At 38.6% G+C, this 21,820-nt stretch overlaps 1 protein-coding gene across 1 annotated transcript in view; it reads left to right on the forward strand.

Annotated features, from left to right (window-relative positions):
* LOC145687993 (uncharacterized) overlaps positions 1–10,949 on the forward strand; it is a 29,647-nt gene extending 18,698 nt beyond the window's left edge. Inside the window, exon 5 of the mRNA XM_081761647.1 lies at positions 3,267–10,949. Coding sequence (XP_081617773.1) covers positions 3,267–4,071 — 805 coding nt within the window. The 3' untranslated portion in view covers positions 4,072–10,949. The remainder of the gene's footprint in view (positions 1–3,266) is intronic.
* The last annotated feature ends 10,871 nt before the right edge of the window (positions 10,950–21,820 follow it).

A 21,820-nucleotide genomic window follows, 5' to 3' on the forward strand; every position in this document is an offset into this window, starting at 1 on the left:
ATGCATTGCATTCGATCGATATGAAAGTTTTCGCTGAGTCGTAAAGAAGAAGAAAAGCTGAGAGTTTTCGTAAGTCGAATGTTAAGGGAAATATTTGACGCTAAAATAGTAACAAGTGGGTGGATAGAAAAAGTTACACAATGTAAAACTTTACAATATGTACTTGTTTTTAGATATTATTCGAATAATAGGACCGGGACGTATGAAATGGGTGGAACACTTTGCTTGCATGGAAACACTAGTTCATAGAATTCTAGTCGAGATATTTAGGAGAAAGAAACTTCCGGATACACCAAAGGACGGTGGGACGATGACATAAGCTGGATCTTAGGGAAAGGGGTAATAACAGTTCAGAAGAAATTAGTTTGGCGCAAGGTAGAATCTGGTTTTGTTTGTTACACAGTGAGTAGTCATGTCTCTTAAGCCATAAAGCTGGTTATGATGTTCATTTGTAATTAAACATTTTTTAATGTTCTTATTTTGGCCACCAAATCACTGTTTTTATTACATTAGAAAAAAAAAAAAAAAAAGAAAAAGAAAAACAAATACATTTCCTGTTTTTAGGACACAAAAGTTGCTACTTAACCAGAAATCTTGCCATATGACGTTGCACATATCAATGTTTACACATTAATATTCGCGGAACACGGTTTGTTATTGTGATAGTTATTTTTCATCAATTTTCTTGTTATATCGGAATGTAAAAGTACTTTTCTCTTCTTATTGAATCATCAGTTTTTTGACTGGTTTAGTGCAGCTTTCCATTCCTTCCTATCCTGAACCAGATTTCCATTTCCTTTTATTTATTTTTATTTATTTATTTATTTATTTATTTTGTTTGTTTTTGTTTCAGTCGTAATCTTCCTCTGGGTATTTTTCCTTCCGCCATTCCCTCGATAGTCAACAGCATGATATCTTCATATCTCATAATGTGTCCATTAATTCTATCTCCTCCTTTCGATTTATTCTTCAGTATAGTCCTTTTCTGTTTTCATACCATTTCCAGCAATCTTTCATTGGGCATGTTATCCACCCATCTAATCCATCGTTTCTATAGCACCACATTTCTTAATGCAAATCAATCGTCTTAATGCAAATGTTGCTTTTCGCGTTTCGGTATTCTTTCTGAAACGAAACTACTACTCTACCAGTAAAATATGTAATGCAAAATTGTCCTTAGTTGGTATAGAAATATACCTCAATCCTTCTCATATTTTTCGCCGTGATGGAGTAGTAAGAAAAGAAAATCAAGGACAAACTGGCGTAATTGAGAAAAATAGCATTTTGGTATTATGTTTCTGATGCGTCAGTGTTGATTAAATTTTTCTTTAAAAGTATGTTGGTTTTAAAAGTATTAGTATAGTATGTTATGTGTAAGGAAAATTTTGCAAATTGTTGTCCATGGCAACTATTGTAATTTTAGTAATGTAGTCAAAATACTGTTATGTCACAAATATTAATGCCCAGATACTGCTAGTTAAAAGTATATATATATATATATATATATATATATATATATATATATATATATATATATATATATATATATATATATATATATATAAGGCATTTGGAGTGGAAAATGTAGCAGAGCGAGCAAACCTTACCTGATACTACTCATGTGACAACTACCCGTTAAGTCACCCGTGAATATATTTTCCACAAATCGAGACATTCCTCGGTTCTACAGGGGTTGATTCAGTTATATTGAGCTAAATTCAATGTGCAACTGTATCGCGCATGCGCAACCTATCGCCGTGAGATTGCCACGAGGCAAACAACGATTTCTCGTTAGTCACGCATGCCATGTATTTACAAAAGCAGTGTGGTCCAGCGTAGTCTGATGCCGCCGAAACTGAACAGATTCTGGGACGAGTTCATTGTGGCTCCTTGCGACGCTGAGTTCACGACTTTGCAAATCGTAGAAATGTTTTCAGTGTGTAATTTTTGTGTAGGTCGTGCAACTGTGAATCATATTATACGTAAATACATGGCACAGAGTTCTGGGCCCACTACACCGACACAAACAGATAGAACCGTTTCCCAAAAGAGTTCATGATTGTGGCCTGTTTCTCATACAGGGGCAAACAGCGTCTCCGGAAGGTGGAGCAAAACCTCAAAATCAAAGCTGAGTACTACCAGACTCATGTCCTAACTGAAATGTACCAGCATGAAATTCCAGCACTTGTACGGACAAGACGTGAACCAAGGTGAACTGCACCAAGACATTGCATCCAGCCCCATGTCGAAAACATAGCCGGAATTCTATTGTTATATGAAACAGGAAACTGGAATATCAGCAATTCCCTTCTCTGATATACCTGTCAAGAGTCCAGATGCCATCTCATTGGACCACTGCGCTTTCGGGCTCCTCAAGAGGCGCCTTCCCCCTTCGTCGAGTCCGTACCTATGGAAAGCCTCCATAGAGGAGTGGATGCAGTGCCCATGGTCCAGCTGCAACGCAGTCTCCTGCAATGGAAACTACGATGTCAGGCCATAGTCAATAGAAATGACCTGCAAACCGAATACAACTGGTGGTGGAAGCACGAAATTTACTAGGTAAGAGACACATTCAAATTAGGATTAATATAAGTGAACCTCTGTAATGCTAATTCTAATAACAGTTTTCGGTCACATTTTCAATGTTTTCATCAAGCACAACATATTTCCTCGTAACTACAACACCGTAATTACTTTCATTGAGATGAGATACCTCGGTGTAGTTTAACCTGTTTTAGACGAACTCGATCACGAAGGTACGGAAGTGCCTTCTATCTGCTAATGCTAAAGATATGAGACAGTTTTTCGTCATAATTCTTAAGAATATGACCGATGTCTCTTTAAACTATTGATGGCCAATTCCGGAATTTTTACTTTCCGGAATCCTAAAAGTAAAATCGGAAAAATTCCGGAAAGTAAATTATCCGGATTCCGGTCTGCTAATGCTGTTATGGAGTCGTTTGTCCACCATTCCTCAAAGACATGATTTATCAATACCATGTCACTTCAGAATGATTTATCCAGTGCCCATTATCAGATTTTAATTTTAGCTCAAACAATCTTAGATAAAACAGCTCACAAAGTGAATACATAAAAGCTTCGCTCGCTTAGCTCTGTCAACAACCGTTTCCATAAGTATTTGACTAATATTAAATTAAATGTGTTTGTAAGTATTTTTATTGCTACACTTCTACATTGGGATGCTTCATTGTCTGTTACCCATGGAAATCCTTTTTAGTACAAATTATTGTTTATGTTTCTTGCAGTTCTCATACCATCAGTGGCATTGCACGTCATCGACGATCTCATACTGGTTTGAAACCTTACCGCTGCCAGGACTGTGGCCAAAAGTATGCAGACAAGAAGAGATTACGTGATCACATGTTAAAGCATGCCAATGAGAAACCATTTACGTGTGATGTGTGTGGTTATGCTTGTCGAAGAAAAGATAACCTTCAGATTCATGTGAGAAAGAACCATCAGACAGCCACTTTTCCCCCTAATGCAGCCCCACCAGAACCCGAAGTCCCCATGATCCCGGAAGTTGAGAAATACGACAATGAGACTAAATCTAATTATCCTCCTCAGATCCCCACTGAAACCGTGAGCTACAATGCCCATATAACCCCTCCTGTATCTCAAACACTGCAGATTACTACCTCCTTTAATAGTGTCGATGACGCGAGACTTCTAACGCAGGAAGGAAGGCTTGACACAAGTACTATGACTTTAGCTCCGATGAGAGCTTTCGAGCATCCAGGGCAGATTCAACCTGGAGCTGACACAGCAACAATCAATGCAGCATTTAACACTCCTTCGTTAATCTACATGAACAATGGTACTATGCAGGTAGGGTATTATATGACTCAAGCTGTAGTTCATCAAGCAGTGACTCAAGTGGTTACCGATGGTGTTCTATCTGATGCTCAACAACGAGAGCAGCAACCTACTCAGGAGTTAATATTACTAAGAACATCAAGTCCCTTGGTCGCCGAAACACACCAAGTTCCCCCTCCACAACCTGAGCATTTGTTACAAACACGACCAACACAAGAGGTTATCGGAATATGACCTTTATAAGTAGAAGTTCATTATCCCCATAGCTTTACATATTTGTACATATTTTATCAATTTAAGACAGTATCTTGTGTCAAGAATTACATATATTTTCGTAAAAAAAATGGAATCGTTTATATGTATCGATTATCTTGTTATATTTCCATATCAAATAATCGTGTTTATGAGCAAGTATGAATCTTAAAGTTGTTTGCCAACTCTCAGAAGTATTATTAAAGATGTCATTAGTACTACATTGTAATACTTTTATTAATGGTAACGGTAGTTTGCAGTTGATAGTTAAGGATATTGTTTGATGATGTCCTCAGTTCTCACTTCACCTAAAGATTCATGAACCAAAGAAAATCTACTGAAAATTGACAGCATTTTTCTGATGTAAAATACAACAGACTTAAGTAGTTATTATTTGCAAAGTTATTCATAAGTGTTGAGAAATAATATTTTCAAGTGAGTTATGCTGTTGATTCAGACGATAGCTGCCCAATAATGACGAACTTTTCGAAAACACTGACGATTTTACCGGATTCTAATAAACTGTTTCCAAAGCTGTAATTAACTTCAATTTCTCAATATTTTGGAAAGATCTAATTAAATATGTATGACATTATTATTATTATTATTATTATTATTATTATTATTATTATTATTATTATTATTATTATTATTATTATTATTATTATTATTTGGTCTAGGAATTAATTCGTGCGGTTGGTACGCACACATTGAAGCTGTAGTACAAACACAAAATACATAAATACCTTAAGAAAAATATTGTCCATCGCTAGCCACCACTTTCGCTCATCTGTCAGGCAATGTACGGATTCCGTGGCGAAAGAAGTCCTCATCCTTGGAAGCGATCCAGTCAGAGACCCATGTTTCGATATCTTCTGAAGAAGTAAACCGCTGTCCAATCAAATCGTTGTTCATGCAATCGAACAAGTAGTAGTCCGAAGAAGCAACGTCTGGTGAATACGGCGGGTGGGGTAAAACTTCCCATCCGACATTTTCTAAATAGGTTTTGACCGGTTTTGCGACATGTGGGCGAGGGTTATCATGTTGAACAATAAGTTTATCATGTCTGTTCTCCCATTCTGGTCGTGTTCTGGCCAGAGCTTGCTTCAAACGCATTAATTGTCGTCGATAATGTTCTCCATTCATAGTTTCATCCGGTTGCAGCAGCTCATAGTACACCACACCTTTCATATCCCACCATATGCACAGCATAACCTTTGCACAGTGAATATCTCGTTTTGGTTGTGATGGACCTGGTTCACCTGGTTTCACCCAGGCCTTTTTTCGTTTAGGGTTCTCGTAATGGATCCACTTCTCATCACCCGTAATAATTCGATGCAGAAACCCCTTTCTGCTCTGTCGTTGAAGCAGCAATTCGCAAATGGTTTTTCGTCTTTCAACGTCTCTGTCTTTCAATTCATGTGGAACCCAATGTGACATCTTTTGAATCATTCCCATGGCTTTCAAGCGTTTGGAGACTGTTGTTTGATCAACGCTTAATGCTGCTGCAAGTTGTTCCTGCGTTTGACACGAATCCTGCTCGAGCAATGCTGTCAATTCTTCGTCTTGAAATTTTTTTGGCTGTCCAGCTCGCTCTTGGTCTGCCAAGCCGAAATCACCACTTCTAAACCGTGCAAACCACTTGTGACACGTTCGCTCAGCTAGAGCATGGTCACCATACACTTCCACCAAAATACGATGACTTTCAGTCGCACTTTTCTGCATGTTAAAGTAATGCAGCAGGACACCCCGCAAAAACACTTTATCAGGCACAAATTGCGCCATGTTCACTTAACTACAAACTGGTGTTGTTGACGCTTTAATCCACTGCCCTATACTACGAACGATACGCGATGACGGGTTTGCAACACATGTGTGGATACACGGAACTGTGGGACGCTCCGTTCGTTGCGCCATCTCTTGTCCACCCGCACGAATTAATTCCTAGACCAAATACTTTGTTTTACGAACACCCGTAACAGTGCCAGATCTCAAACGCCGGTAGTTTTGGCTTTGAGAGCAGAACACAGATCATGTTACTGTATAACAGAGATTTTTCTTTGCAGACTACAGTGCCACAGAACATGTAGTTTCAAATGACGGAAAGTGACAGTTTCGTCAAAACAAAGTTCCAACGAAGTGTTTTGTTGTGAACTTGCTTTTAAACATGTAAATTATAAATGAGTTGTCAGGTTAATGCGTAAGTCTTGTATTACTTGAAATAGATCGCATTTACTATCAGTTTCTATGAAATATAACACATATTGCAGAAATTATGGAACGAGCAATGTACTAGATGGCCAGAATGTGTCTTTACACTTGCACTTATTTCATCCCTACATTAATAATACTTGCAGTTATTTGTCCAAAAACGTTTGCATGTGCACCTCCAATATCCCTGCACAGCTTAATATGCGTCCTTGTCGTCCTACTCATCCGCTTTAGCAGCCGCGGCGCCACAGGCTGGAAGGCGTCAAGCACACTTTCTCACAGAGCATCATTGTCCATGTACCGCTTCCTCCTGACGTGTGATTTGATGATACCCCACAGGATATTATCTGGTGTCGTAAGGTCCAGACTTCGAGGTGGCCAAGGATAAGGGGCTGATGAATTTGGGAACCCACCTCCTGTCCACTGGCCAGGGAACAGTGGGTTCAGACTTTCATGAACAGCAGGTGCGAAGTGGGAGCTTCATCTTGTTGGTAAACAACCGTAATGTTGATATCCAGATTCTGCAGCTGTGGAAAAGCCAGTCCTCCAGCATCTCCAGATAAGTGACCTGGGTCACGGAACACTGAAGGAAGTACGGACCAAAGATGTGTGGTCCAGTCGTTCCCGCCCAAAGCGTGACGTATGGAGGATTGTTCTCAATTTCTTGATAAAAATGTGGGTTTCTCTTTGCCCATATGAAGACTTCCAATTCCGCGAACTCCGATAAATGGTACATTCATCAGAGAAAAGAACGCACGTCCGGGCAGGAATGGTGAGGAAGGCCTCTAACAAGATCCTGCATGGTTTACGTCATCGTCGGTTAGTTTATTGATGGTCATATGCCGGAATGCGAGAAGCCTAAGTCTTATTTTCAAATGTAGCTGCATTGTGGTCCTTGCAAATTCCAAGTTCTCAAGAACACTTTCTGGTCCACTTGCATGGTGAACGCATCACTGACTCACTAACTTCTACGCACGTTTCCTTTCGGGTTGATGTACAACCAGAACGATGAACATCCATAACACTTCCCAGGCGATAAAGTTTCTTCCACGTGATCAAAGTCTGTCGACTTGATGGCTCCTTACCTAACTTTCACGAAACCTATGCATATTTCCGTTGTTGTATTTCCTTTCATGGACCTACACATTTGCCAAAAAGCACTCCTCCACTGGTATCCGCCATTGTTGTTCACCAAACACGGAAAGGCGAGTCAATGAACTGGTCAACGTACAGACTTTATTTTCCTCCCTCTGCGGGCTGTTACGCGGCAGACACGTAGCAATTCACGTGAGGAGCTCTGTTGCAATATCAATGATCAGGATGGGAGGTTCAAATCTTAAATATCTTAACATCTTACATTGTTACACGCATTTAATTTGAGTTTCAAAGAACTTTCTGGCTACTCTGTAGACCTGATATGTTTAAACAGTTGACCTTTTGTGAGTACTTCTGGAATTTTCCTTTCTTTACTGAGTTGAATTGGCATTCATCCCGTGAGGTGAATTTAAGGATGGCCTAAGTATATTATATTTACTGTAGAAAAAATACTGAGGTATCTGCAGGGCACATAAAAAAGTGTACAGAAAATCTAATGTATAAGAGTATTATTTATACCAAAGGAAATTTGGATCCAAAATTTATTTGTTTAGGAAATATCTTCGTAAACGTAAGAAAATAAACTAAGCCAATAGCTCTTATAGAACACAATAGTACGATATGTTGCAGAGAGTCAAATTATACAAAGGGCGTTTAATAAGTTTTGCACAGATGAGTGTAATATCTGTATTAGTTGTAATATGATGAAGAAATTTTAGGTAAGCATATTCTGAACCTTTTGCTTCAAAATGGTAATAGTTCCGATTATTCACAGGAAAACCACAATGGACAGCGGTCGGTAATGGTTTTCCTGTTCAAAACCGGTGATGAATCAGTTACATCAATTCATAGGAAGTTGCCTCCGAATTATGGAGAACACACGTTGGACCGCGCCAGTATCCAACGTTGGTTGCAGCAGTTTAAAAAACCTAGACTTTCCAGATCAGTCCAGAAAATTATGGCCTCCTTTTTCTGAGATCAGTGCGGTGTCATTTTCATAGAGCTCTTGGAACATGGCTCCACGATTAACAAGGAGGGTTACTGTTGACACTGGATAAGGTACTATACGCTGTCCAGACCAAGAGACTGGAGCTGCAAAGTAAAGTTATCAAACTCCATCATGACAATGTCAACCCTCACACAGCCATGATGACACAGCAGAAAATCGTGAAAATGGAATGGGAAGTCGTCCCTAATCCCCTCCCCCCCCCCTGTAGTCCGGTCTTGGTTGCTTCTTCGGATTTCTTCCTGTTTGGTCTTCTGAAGGCTCATCTGCAAGGAAAAGCATTCGACAAGTGACAAGGCCCTCGTTTCTTATGTGAAACAATGGTGTAAAACTTAGCCACGTGAATTTTACCAAAGTGCATTTAAGTCAAAGAACGTTGGACGAGATGCTTCAGAAATGACTAATCGTTCAATCATGCGCGAGAGAATTTACATTGAGGTTAGAAAATTTAATCGAACTAGATCTCTCCGACGTTATAATTACAAATTATTGATAGTTAAGTATCACTACTTACCTCTTGTCCTCCGTCAGGATTCTGTTTATAATAAAGAACGTAATAAGCATTCAGTTTACTAGAGCTGCCTTGGCGGGATCCAACAGCTTTCACACTCGCGGAAATGTTCCGTCTTCTTATGAGCTGTTGCAATCTTTTTCGGAGACCTACTCAAAAGAGAACTGAATTCAAATCTCTTCGCCGCAGTGGCGTACAAAAGGGCTGTAGTCCTCAGAAGTTTGTTAACTGATGTTCAGTGTTCTTCCCTGGAGCTACTTGTAAACTTCTTGCTTTGACCTGTTTCTGGCATAGATAAGGTGATCTTCGTCGTCTAGAAGTTCTCGTCAGTTATCTAAATTTTGAACACTTGCGTAAAAATACTTTACGAGATCAGAGTTTATCTTAGTGTTTGTGTCATTTTCACAAACATAAAGCTCTTAGTAAATTTTCCGAGACACGAATACTTAGAACTTAGGTCTAGGTGCTCGTGGTTGAATATCGGCGCGAAGAAACCCTGCCTTGTGGTTAATTCTTTTACTTTTATTTTTTATTTTATTTATTTATTTATTTTTTGATTTCTGGGTTTTATTTCTTGTTTTCTGCTCAAGTCTACCATTAATTTTAAGGCAGAAAGGTATAGGATTTCACATTATGGTTTCTGTGTTGAAAAGGGACACTAAACTTCAACCAACCAAGAATGATCAGCAAAAATATAGAGAGTTTTCATGAGTTCGTAAATGAACTTCTGGATGCCATTTTTGGAGTCATTTTGAATATTTAGTTGTACTATTAGAACATCAGTGTCACTTATGGGACATAAGGAAGATATTTTTGTCACTTTCGAAGTGTATCGAGTTTTAATAGATTAAAGTTGTGCACCTTACAAACAAATATGGTAGAACTATATTTCTGTCATTAGCGAAAAGTTGGGCGGTGCCTAGTATAGAGATCAATCCGTGTCAATTTCCTCACTTTCCGTCCATTCTTCGTTGCACAAACAGAGCAACGGAATATAGTAAAATCTATTTGGTCAAATATTTGCGGAATGTCTCTGGGTAAAGTCTAGAACTAGTGAATATAGCTGGCGGCCACCTATTTATTCAAACGTCATACATTAAAGTTGGTTGCAGTGGTTTTCTGTTCTAATTGGGACTTGTGGATTAGAATTAGACACTTGTTCATTTAATCTTACACACATGGACTTTGTCATATGTGTAGTTTTGAAATTTGAGACGTATGCTAGGCCAGGAACGGTGTAGTAGTCCTATATTCCATCTCTCTTGGAGGCGAAAAAGTGTGGTGGGGAACGATCTACTCTGTGGTATTATTCTAATTCTTTAACAATCATTAGATATAACTCTCTTAGGAAGCAAACCATAGAAGGTAGACAAAAGCAAATTTTTCACTGGATACCACAAACTACAAGTAGCAACCTACACAACATCGTAATATTACAATGTGGTGTGACGAAATTAGGTAGCACTGCGAATATCTTGGAAATGAATTATCCAAGGTAGATGGTTGTTAGAAAGTATTGGAAAGACCTTAATTCAGCAATGGATCAACAATTCTTGATAATGGTATGTATGCGTTTCGAATATAAGTAACCCTCACCACTACACTCCTCATGTGATCCCAGTTCTCATTCTTGATATCTGATCATTTGAGATTAAGATAGTTAAACTAAAATTGACTGTTCCTGGGTATAACTTGGTAAAATTTACTGTTATAGGTGGGTATAACAAACGGTTCTGCGAACTCGAAATATTTTAACAACCGGTTCTAGCGAACCGGCTGGATAGCACCACTGCTTATTACTGCAACACCTCCACTGGATCCTTACATGTTGAAGAGATTTTTTTTTTTAATTGGGGAACGTTTGATGAAGTGTGATGAGAATTGTGGTGGACATGGGGAAAGGAGAAACGAAGTCTTTAATTTAGCGTACCAAAGATACCCTTTAGGCTAGAGGAGACTTACGATTAGTGAAAGTGATTAATTATGAAAGAATTGGTGGAATGAGAATGTATGAGAAAACGTGAAAATCCAAAGAAAGCCTCCACAGACACGATGTTGTCCACCACATACTCATATTGCTTGGGATCAAACCAAAGACCTTTCGCACTACAGGCAAACATGTGGCTATTTCCATTAGTTCCAAACTGTTATAGTTATCCTTTAGATGTATCAGTGCCTGTTATTATTACTCTGTAGAGTGGTATCTTGTATACATTGAATATTTTCTGTGGCAGAGTTTGACAAGTTTCACTATAAAGCCTGAAATAATAAATTTTAATCGAAATTGGAACAAAGTGTGTTTTGTACCGGTCCTTGTTCATTATAATGCATAATATGCAATATGGATAGTGTAATCCAATTCAACATGTTAATGTTGTTCAGTTAACTGGATGAAACTGATATATAATACAGATAGGTAGTCATAATTCAGTTAGTATGAGAGATGGCAAACATGATTCAAGTGTCTTAAAAATATTAAATTATTGTATTGCATATTAAAATTATAACTATTCAAATATATAATTTGTGTTTTAATACTGATCACTGTGTCTTATCAAGTTTGTAAAAGGTTTTAGCTTTACGAAAAGAGTCGTCTTCTTTCTCATCTCAATCATAGGTTCGTGAGCAACATGGAAATTTTAAATCTTTTCTCTCCCTTGGGAGAGCATTTTTATACTTTAATCAGGTCTCTTTAGGCCATTACTACACTGAGGCTGAAGATGATTGACATCGGCAAGGCTCAGATGTGAACAAAAACAGGCAGGGACAGAATGTCTTCTGTGACTGCTTTACTGCGAGGTTGAACGATTTGGGACACCACCACCACCTTTCTTAGTTCCTAGAAAACAACATGGAAAAAAAATAAGAAAACTAAAATAGTAAATATATTTTAAAATTTACATTGAGTAAGTATGTATTTCTGTATCGATAAACAAACTGCTAACAAAAGTAAACTCTCTGGTGTTACAGACTACGAAGGTTTATGGCCGCCCAGTATAAGTTTTTTCTGGGGGCGATGTGTGGTTAGCATATTGTTTTCTGTTCTTTGCCTCTACCTTTAAATTCACGTATCTTCCCAATCGCTTCACTAGTGAGATTCAACTTCACAGAACACAGTTACGAGCAGTGTGCGAATTAAAAATTTTCCCAGGGGGGGATGAATTTCACCCATATGCGCACCGTCTTCTTACACACACACACACACACACACACACACATATATATATATATATATATATATATATATATATATATATATATATATATATATATATATATATATATATATATATATATATATATATACTACCAAGTACATAACAGTTGAGATGTGAGATGTTTCATAAATTTTCACTCAAGCAATATTTAGGTTAGCTACGCAAAGTAAGAATTGTTTCCTTTTTCTATCTTCATGTCCATTTAAAAATACTCCAGACGGGGATAAGTTATCCCTGCCAGGGATAAAATTTTTCTTCTCCAGGGTGGGAAAGATTTTTGTCAGGGGGGGAAATCCCTGGCATCCCCCCCACCAATTCGCACCCTGGTTACGAGTACTAAAACAAGAAGCAAATGAAGAGACTTATGGCGGCGTTCTGACCTCTGGTGGACAATATCCAGACTCAATTGAATGCTGTATGAACTTTGTGGTAGACAAACCATGTATGTGAGTTTTCTTCCACTTTGTAATAATTTTCTTATCGTTCCTTCCTCTCATTCAATTCTTTCTCTCTATTCATTAAAAATTCTCACACTCACGGCATCAGTGATTTTACTCTTGGTTTCTTCCGGGTAGTTTTCTACTTGACGAAATGAGTGTGCATCACAAGAAAGAAAAATCTTTCCTGAATGAAAGATTTCAAATTAATGTAATATAAATAAAATTTTAAAAAAAATGTGTGTTTGTTTGTCTGTCTCTGTGCCTTTGTGCGGCCTGGGGACCAGACGAGTTGACGAGAGTTAACAAATTTTGGTCACGGGTACCTTGGTCCAGGCCCCAGGCCAAGACGAAGCATTTTTTTCTTTCTTCAAAATTCGAACCAGGGGGTTTCAGGGGGGCGTTTACAGGAATATGTAAAAGTAGTAGAACATGATATTTTTTCCCCTTTCGTTTTTCAGCTTGTTTACATAAATATTTTATCTGACCCATGCGAATAATGAGTATTTGAGGTAGTTTGATAATAGTGCAAATATTTTTTTTTTTTTTCAATTTAAATCTCCCACTTTGTGTGGAAATACGACAAAGTAAGAGAAATATCTAAAAATTGCAGACGTGTAAATATAACTGATAGAATATTCAACATACAAACTTATTCGGCATGCAAGTGATAGAACAATGCATATTTAAGACAGGCGTTCAATTCCGAGTTAAATGTCATTACAATAATAACTTGTAAAGTATTTCTAACTAAATGTTCGATATAGCCTAGCCAGGAATTCGACTGGAGTCCATTGCTAGTTATTCACTAGCGAAAGGAAGTAACATCACAAAAGAATGAATAAATAAAAATAAGAAATAAAAGTAAAACTTAATAATCACTTGAAACCAGGAACAGAAAACATTTATTTTTCACTTTCTTGAAATTTCTTCAGATTGATAATCTGAAACATGAAACTTGATACGAGGGGCACGGTTGTTTAGCGGTGGAGCACTTAACTTTACTGCGAGGTGTCATTACTTCCATCTCAAGCCATGTGAGTTTATGATCGAACAACATAGTTTTCTCAAAGTTGGACGTTGAATTAAAAATATAATTAATTATTATGAAAGGCATACTGAAAGTCGTGAGCAACATTTTTTTCACAATCGTAATCTTTATTTGTTAATAAACATGGGACCCAACGGGGAGAAACCTTCTGATAACCTAAGCTGTAAATCATTTCTTGCACTGCACTATCTCCAACACCAAGTTTGTAGCGATTTCATTCACAATAATACGAATATCTCCCCTAATCAGCTCATCAACCCGTACCTTGTTGCGTTCCATGGAGGCAGTTCGAGGGCGACCGCTGCGAAGCTTATCTTTGATACTCGTGTTTCCATCCTTAAAATGTTTCACCCACCTCCTAACACTGCTGGCACCAATGCTCGCATCTCCATAGGCACACTGCAGTTTGCGGTGCATTTCAGAAGTAGATTGGTCCTCTAACAAGGAATTCAATCACAGCACGTTGTCGAAACGAAACATCGCTGCCCGCCATTTTGGAAATCCTGCCTGTGGTCAAGTGCTAGCAACAAACAGCGTCAACGTCTGCAAAGAAAGAAAGAAAGGTCTGTAGATTGAGATGATATACTTGGTTTCACTTACAACTAAAGATTACGGTTGTGAAAACATATTGCTCACGACTTTCAGTATGCTCCCTCGTATTTTTATGAAACAAGATACAATATGTTATAAGCATCATGGGATGTTCGTAATCCAAATCATGAAATAATACTAGCACTCAATAATAATTCATGAGTGCCGTGATTGTTGGCAGGTTACGTGCTTCAAACTCAGAAGGTTCATCTACTATTTTCCTCAGTTAAACGAGTGATGCCAACCCGTGGCAAAAATCCCACTTTGTAGGATTTTTTGACGTTAATTGTTAGGCATGGGGTAAAGAGGACTTTCGAAATTGAAAACATATATGGGGCCTTTTCCTTTGTATGTAATCCACGCCATCGAAATTCTCTAGAAGCGGGAAGTAGATATAGGGGAGCTTGCTCCAGTGCCGGACAGCAGTAGTTTAGCATTCCGGTGTCAGAGAACTGTAGTTATAATACATGCATCTGAAGCATTTATCAACATGAGTAAGTGTTCGGCACTACTTGTCTGTTGTATGCGCCGGTCTCGGTTAAATCGCTGAAAATTGATCCTCGCTGCTGTCTTGCATTACACATATAACTTTTACAATATCTTCAGGTAAATGAAGTAAATTTATTTTACTCTCATAATATTTCTTAATAATTAAAGAAGCGTACAGTGTGAACGCATTAACTAAAATTTCCATAGTCCTTAGTTGGTAATATATATATATATATTTTCTAATAGATCGTGTGGTCCCAGTACAGGACACTCCGTATGTTCCCAGTACCGGACAGAAGAAATTACATAATTTGTCTTGGTTGAGAAGTTTTTTAGGGTGGATTTTATTTTCAGGGACTTGGTACACTCCGCAGCAGAAAACCTGCAACACGAGCATGTAAGTTTATTGTGAAACGACGAAGTCTTTTGCTCCAAAATAAATGTCCAAGGGAGGACGCCGAGGTTTCTCCTGGCGTGATTCATGCACTTAGACGTTATGTTGCTTCCCTGCGCTGTTAAGCGTAGTTTCACACTAAAGTTACATGCTCATGTTACAGGTTTTATGCTGTGGACTGTACAAGGATGAACACACAAAAGAAAGGAAAACGGGGTGAAGAAAGTTGTGGGTAGTGTGTTAGCGGGAAACTGTAGTGTTCGGAGGGCTGCTGGACAATTTGAACTGAAAGTACTAATATAGCTCATCCTGAAAGGTAACATTGTAAGATCTGGATAATGTAATACCTATTAATATTGCAAATAAATTGTATTTGACAACTACAATATAACATTTGTTTGCATATTCAGAACCACTCCTCGGTTTGATATTTATAGTAATCTGTCCGGTACTGGGAACAGTTCTTTGACCAACTCCATTTTGAGCATTTTAGAAAATCGAAAAATTGCATGTTCAAATCTTATACGAAAACTGTTTTTGTTATACTATATTATTATCAATGCTGTCAGTGTGTTTTTTTTTTGTTTTTTTTGCATAGATTTGTTGATTTGTTTTTTAGCAAGTAGAAAAAATGCTTAGGTGTACGGTACTGGGGCAAGCTTCCCTAATGAGTCATCAGTAAGTGTCAATATTGTCAACTTTTAGTTTGAAGTCTTTCCTTTGTAATCGGTAAAGTCCATGCTAGTGAGGAGTGACTTAATCACGTTTGATTCTTAAAAGTCAATTACCAAGAAACGAAATTTGCCATCTGTTATTTGAAGAAAGAAGAAAACAAAACAATAAACGAGTGAAAGAAATAAAGTAAAATGTCAAACAACAAACAATTTGCAAACGTTCCACACGAAATGAATCGAGAACAAAACTTTTGTAATATCGTTCGGCTCAGTATAAAGTGATGGTACAGTCCGCAGCAAAAAACCTGCAACATGAGCATGTAAGTTTATTGTGAAACTACGCCTACCAGTCCAGGGAATCAACATAACGTCTAAGTGGCACGAATCAAGAAGGAGAATCCTTGGCGTCCTTCCATGCACACTTATTTTGGAGCAAAAGACTTCGTCGTTTCACAATAAACCTACATGAAGGGTACGAAGGTACGGTTGCAAGTAACAACCGTAGTCATAATAATATAGTTCGACTAAACAACGGTGAAAATAGTGGGTAGTTAGATGGTAAGTAGAAATGACCAAAACTGAATAGTTTACATCAGTCATGTCGAAATACAGCTCGAAGATTAAACTAACAAGAAATGACAAAAATCAGTGAAATTTGGCATTATACTAAGCATAGTTGGGAGGGGGAAGTCAGCATCCTCGGTAGGGATACTTAAGCTGACTTCTTTGGGGGGGAACAAAATGTGATTGAGGGGGAAAATCCCTCTCATCCTCCCCGGTAATTCGCACCCTGCTCGTGACACACCTAACATCCTTACCACTGTCGTCACGGTCGCACCACATAACCGAGCACCAGAAGTTTGTTATCTGCGGAAATCATATTTTATACTATTTTACACTATTACTGTGTGCTCAGTTCACTGCACACTGGTGTTGTACTGCTTCTCACTTAGTACAGTCAGTAGCGTAGCCAGGATTTTAGTTTGGGGGTCTTAGTGTTGATACACACATTTTATCGTTTGTTGCGCCAGAGTAATTAGTTTTAATAATAATGAATCTCTCTGAAGAACTGGAATCTTTAGATATTACCGTTTTTGCACATTCTCTTCGCGAAAATTAACACCACTAGTGTCATTTTTCTAAAACATTTTATAGTTGTTCTCTACATTAATATCTTGTTTAGATTTTTCTCCGTTGTTTGTTTTTGGTTTCTTTGCACATTTTCCTCACCGAAATTAATACTTTTTTTTTTTTTTTTTTTTAGCTTTAACCACTTCCGTAAAACGTTTTGCGACATTTTGCAATCAATGCAAAGTAAGTTCTTATTTCAACACCCTGAACACGTCTAACTCAAGCAAATCTTCTGAACTACAGGGTGGTCCATAAGTCTTAGTACAGTGGATTATTTTGGAAACAAACATGATTAAAGCAAATCTGACTAGCGGAGAGCGGACTTGGGTAAAGGAGCTACCGATTGATGCATGCGTGGTGAATGACGGCCATCTTGATGCCCGCCATCTTGGATCCAGGTTATTTTTTTCAAATGGGAAGGTAGGCATGTGACACATCAATTAACATCATGTGACACATCAATTGCAGGGGAATGCAGTCCTGCAAGCAGAGATGAGTTATCATGCCCCGTTCCAAAGTTATGACGCCCCAAATTTGAGGGTTTTCTGTTTCCTTGCAGGGAGAGCGAAATTACACTAACGCTGCTAGAAAGACGTGAAGCCCCAAATTTGACAGGTTTTCTTTTCGCTGCAAGTAGAGCGAGATGGGATTGACGAAGCAGGAAAGAATTGAGATCATCCTAATGTCTGGAGAAAGAAGCAGTCGTGTGATTGACCAGGACTTCAACGCGCGCCACCCCGAAAGACCTGCAATAAGCCACAACACCGTTAGCTGCCTCATTAGGAAATTCAGTATAACTGGTAATGTTGCCGACTGACCACGGTCAGGTCCCCCACGAACCGCGACAGATGAGAAGACATCCACAATGGTGTTTGCTGCGAGTGTGAAAAGTCCGAAGCGCAGCACAAGACAACTATCAGCGATAACATACCACGTGCTTTCGTGATGAGGATTCTCCATACGAACAAGTAGCATCCCTTCAAGCTGCAGCTTGTCCACAACCTTTCAGAGGATGATCCAGACCGGCGCATGGAATTCGCCAATTGGGCTTTGTCACAATATGACCGAGATCCGTATTTCCCAGGCAGCCTTCTCTTCACAGACGAAGCAAACTTCTATTTGGATGGGGAAGTGAATCGCCAGAACATGCGATATTAGTCGGATGTAAACCGACATGCGATCAATCCTTGCAAGAGGATTACCCCTGCTCATATCATGGTGTGGTGTGCCATATGGAGCACGTCGATCAAGGACTCTTATTCATCCTAGGTACTCTAAATGGTGTCCGATATCTGGACATGTTACAGGAGTTGGTGTTTCCGTTGCTTCTTCGCCCTGATGCCACCTTGCCGCGATATTTTCAGCAAGATGGTGCCCCACCACACTATGCGCTGCCTGTGCAAAAATGCTTGGGTCTGCATTTTCCTGGATGTTGGATCGGTCGCCGAGGCCCTGTGGAGTGGCCAGCCTGGTTTCCGGACCTCACTTCCTTGGATTTTTTTTTTAATGGGGACACTTAAAACACCTGGTGTATCAGGAGAAGATTCGGGATGTTACACACCTACAGGGACGTATTCAAGACGCCTGTGATAGCATCATCCCCGTTGTGTTGTTACGGGTTCAGGAGGTCTAGATTAAGAGACTCCGATTATGTGCTGCAATTGATGGGCAACATCTGGAGCACATCCTGTAGGTGGGATTTTGGGGAGTCTAACTTTGGAACGGGACATGATAACGCATTTCTGCTTGCGGGACTCGCATCAACAGTGAATTTCGTGAACTTGCTCTTCATATTTCCTGAATCTGCTTATCCGGAGGCTTCGCCTCCACTGTCTTTGCTCGGCATACGGCCTCGCACCACTTGATCCCACAATTCTATCGTTTCTTTCCCTATTTTAACTATCTAAAAGATAAGATTTTGTATTCCAAAAAAACGTCCATTTAAATAGCATGGGAATTTCTTCATCTCCCTTTAGACCCCTAAAAGTTAAAAATATTCACTTTTGGCAATTTTCCTGTGGGTTTGTCCCGAAAAGCTACAATCATGCCCAGTTTAATCATTGTAGCCCTACAGGAAGTACCCCTTTAATTTATGTCAGCTCATGCAGTTTATATATAGCTGAGATAAGCGTAATATGCTTTTTTTTTTAAATTCCGTTGTCTCTTAGCATTGCCGTTGTCTCTTAGCAACAAATTCACCGCAAATATAACAAAACACATCCGGACTATTTTTACAACCACTACTTGCCATTTCTTCTTTCTCTACAGCACAGTATCACAGGAGAAGCAAATTCAACTAAAATCCTAATTTTTTTTACGGTCTACCCGTCTAAAGGGTTGCACCCTTTGTTCCTAATGTTTTTTTTTTTTGTCGTTGTTACCCGTTTAAAGGGTTGTGCCCCTTCTTCCGGAAAGTGTTGCATTAGGATTGCAGAGGCTACAAAAATTGTGGTTAGTCTAAGCTGTTTTCCTTTATTCGTTCATTATTTTAAGTAATTAACATGTACAGTATATACAACAGAGATAAATTGGAACAAGGTGACATAAATCTAATAATAATAATAATAATAATAATAATAACATATAGGTAATATTTGCAATGAGGTTATTAGAAATGTGAAACAAGAAAATAACAATTTGTCAGTGCATGAATGCTAAGTGTGTGAATATAATAACAAATAAGAAAAACAGTAACAGAAATAACAATTCAAAGAATAATATTTTGAAATGATGATGAAATGACGATGAATTGTACTGGACGCCACAACACTAGGTTCTGTTAGTGAACGGATACAGTTATCTTCTGTTCCTGGGGCTATTCAGGAACTGATGTAGACAGGAGAGGCCCATGTTAGTTGGTGATTATTGTGCATATGAAGGATATATGGAAGATGACAGATGGCGTGGATGATATATGGCAAATACTTCTGGGTCTTGGTCAGCAGGATCCATTTGCAAGTGGTACAATGTGAGATAATGTTGGAGCGGAGTATCAACGTATCGTGGCGGTACATCATTGTCTCGGTCACAGCGTATTACATCCTGAAGCATGGTGTGTTGTAAGCCAATACGTTTCATAATGTAGCGGATACGAAGCTGCTCTAGATGGATGGGCAATGGTGGAAAATTTATGAGGTCATAGAGGAGCCTGGTTGGACTTGACAATTTAATTCAATAGGCCAATATGAAAGCATGTCGCTCCATTATAGATAATCAATCAATATATATAGTAAAAGTAAGTGTGGTTTGTCCGTGCGTGCCACAGAGGCTCCGAAACCACGACCCGGAGCCCCATGGGAGTTATATGGTATTGTAGCCCTATATCTACCATCCATGAAGAAGGTTTCGGTTTGTTCCAGCAGAAGTCCTAGAGAGAGAAAACGCCCAAGCAACGGTGCTACTGTGCTAAAAAAAAAAAAAGGTTAAATTTCAGAGATATCAACAATCTTGGAAAATGTTACAGACTGTTATAGAAGTTCCCCAAAGGTTCGAGAATGTTCTCGAATTTTCAGGATACCCTAGAACCTCCTAGAATGATCAAGGATGTTCCAGAATGTTCGAATTTGTTGTAGAATGTGCCAGCATGTTATATTATTTTCCTATAGGTTCGAAAATGTTCTAGAATGTGCACCAGTAGGAAGGTACACATTTAAGAATACGGGGTCATTTTTATTAAAATTTACAGGTATGATTATTATTATGCTCAGGTTCTTCTCAACCTATTTAATGTTCTGAAAGGAAAATGGTGGGGTTATGTCTAGATGATGGGAGCCAGACAACAGAACCTACTTTAACATAACCGAATCCGAGCTACTACTACTATTTGTACCATTACTAGCACTAATTACTACTACCACCAACTTCCACTACTACTGTTTGTACTACTACTACTACTATTTGTTTTACTATTACTCCTGCTACCACTATTACTACCAACTACTACTATTACTATTTGTGCTACTTCTACTAAAGGCTGCCTATCTAAACACAATTATCTCTGTGGCGCCCCTAAAGTTTACCTGTTCCAGGTTGAGTATCGCCATGCGCCAACAAGAAGAGTCTATATAGAGTAGCGATATTATTTTCACAAAGAAACGTGTTTCAGAGTTACGGTAAGAATTACTTATTCAGAAACATAATTAAATAAAATTATAGATTACTGGGAAAAACTATTCTGAGAGGTACATTGACAGAAAGTTAAATAGATGTCAGTTTCATCTTCAAATTGCTTAATGCTCTTTGGCACCAGTGTGCTCAAATAGCACCAAAGAAAGTTAACAAGCAACGATGGACCAGAGTCTGAACCATTACGTTTATTTGCAAATTTGTTTAAAAGAAGAAGATATAATGTCTACAGACATCGTTGAAAATACAATGATGGTTTCAGAATTAAAACAAAGTACCTAAAACGCCCGTTCTTCGCACAACAAAAACGCGTTTATAGGAAATGAATTGCTCTATAAATTGGAAGTTAAATATATGCCAGGGAAACTTTTAAAATATAAGATCGGATTAAGGAAAAGTGAAATTGCCGGACAGTTAATTGTATGCCAGTGCTATGTTTAAAATGTAACAAGTGAAAGTAAATTGCTAAAGGTAAAACTTAGTCTAATATAAATAAAATGAAGAGTTTGTGCGTCTGTCTGTATGCGGCCTGGGGACCAGACAAGTAGACCAAGAGTTACCAAATTTGGGTCATAGATACCTTGGCCTAGGCTCCAGTACAAGATGAAGCTTTTTTTTTTGTGAAATTTCGAACCAGGGGGGTCTCAGAGGGGAGTTTACCGGGACATGTAAAAGAAGTTGAAAATGACCGATATTAGTGTCAAATTCATAGTTTTCGCGGTCACTGAGATCAATAGTAAAACTCTGCATTACCTTCCAAATTCACCCCTTCGGCTGACGGCCTGTGGGTCACTTGGG

This window comes from Thermobia domestica, chromosome 6 (genome assembly GCF_964235325.1).
Source record: "Thermobia domestica chromosome 6, izTheDome1.hap1.1, whole genome shotgun sequence".
NCBI lineage: Eukaryota > Metazoa > Arthropoda > Insecta > Zygentoma > Lepismatidae > Thermobia > Thermobia domestica.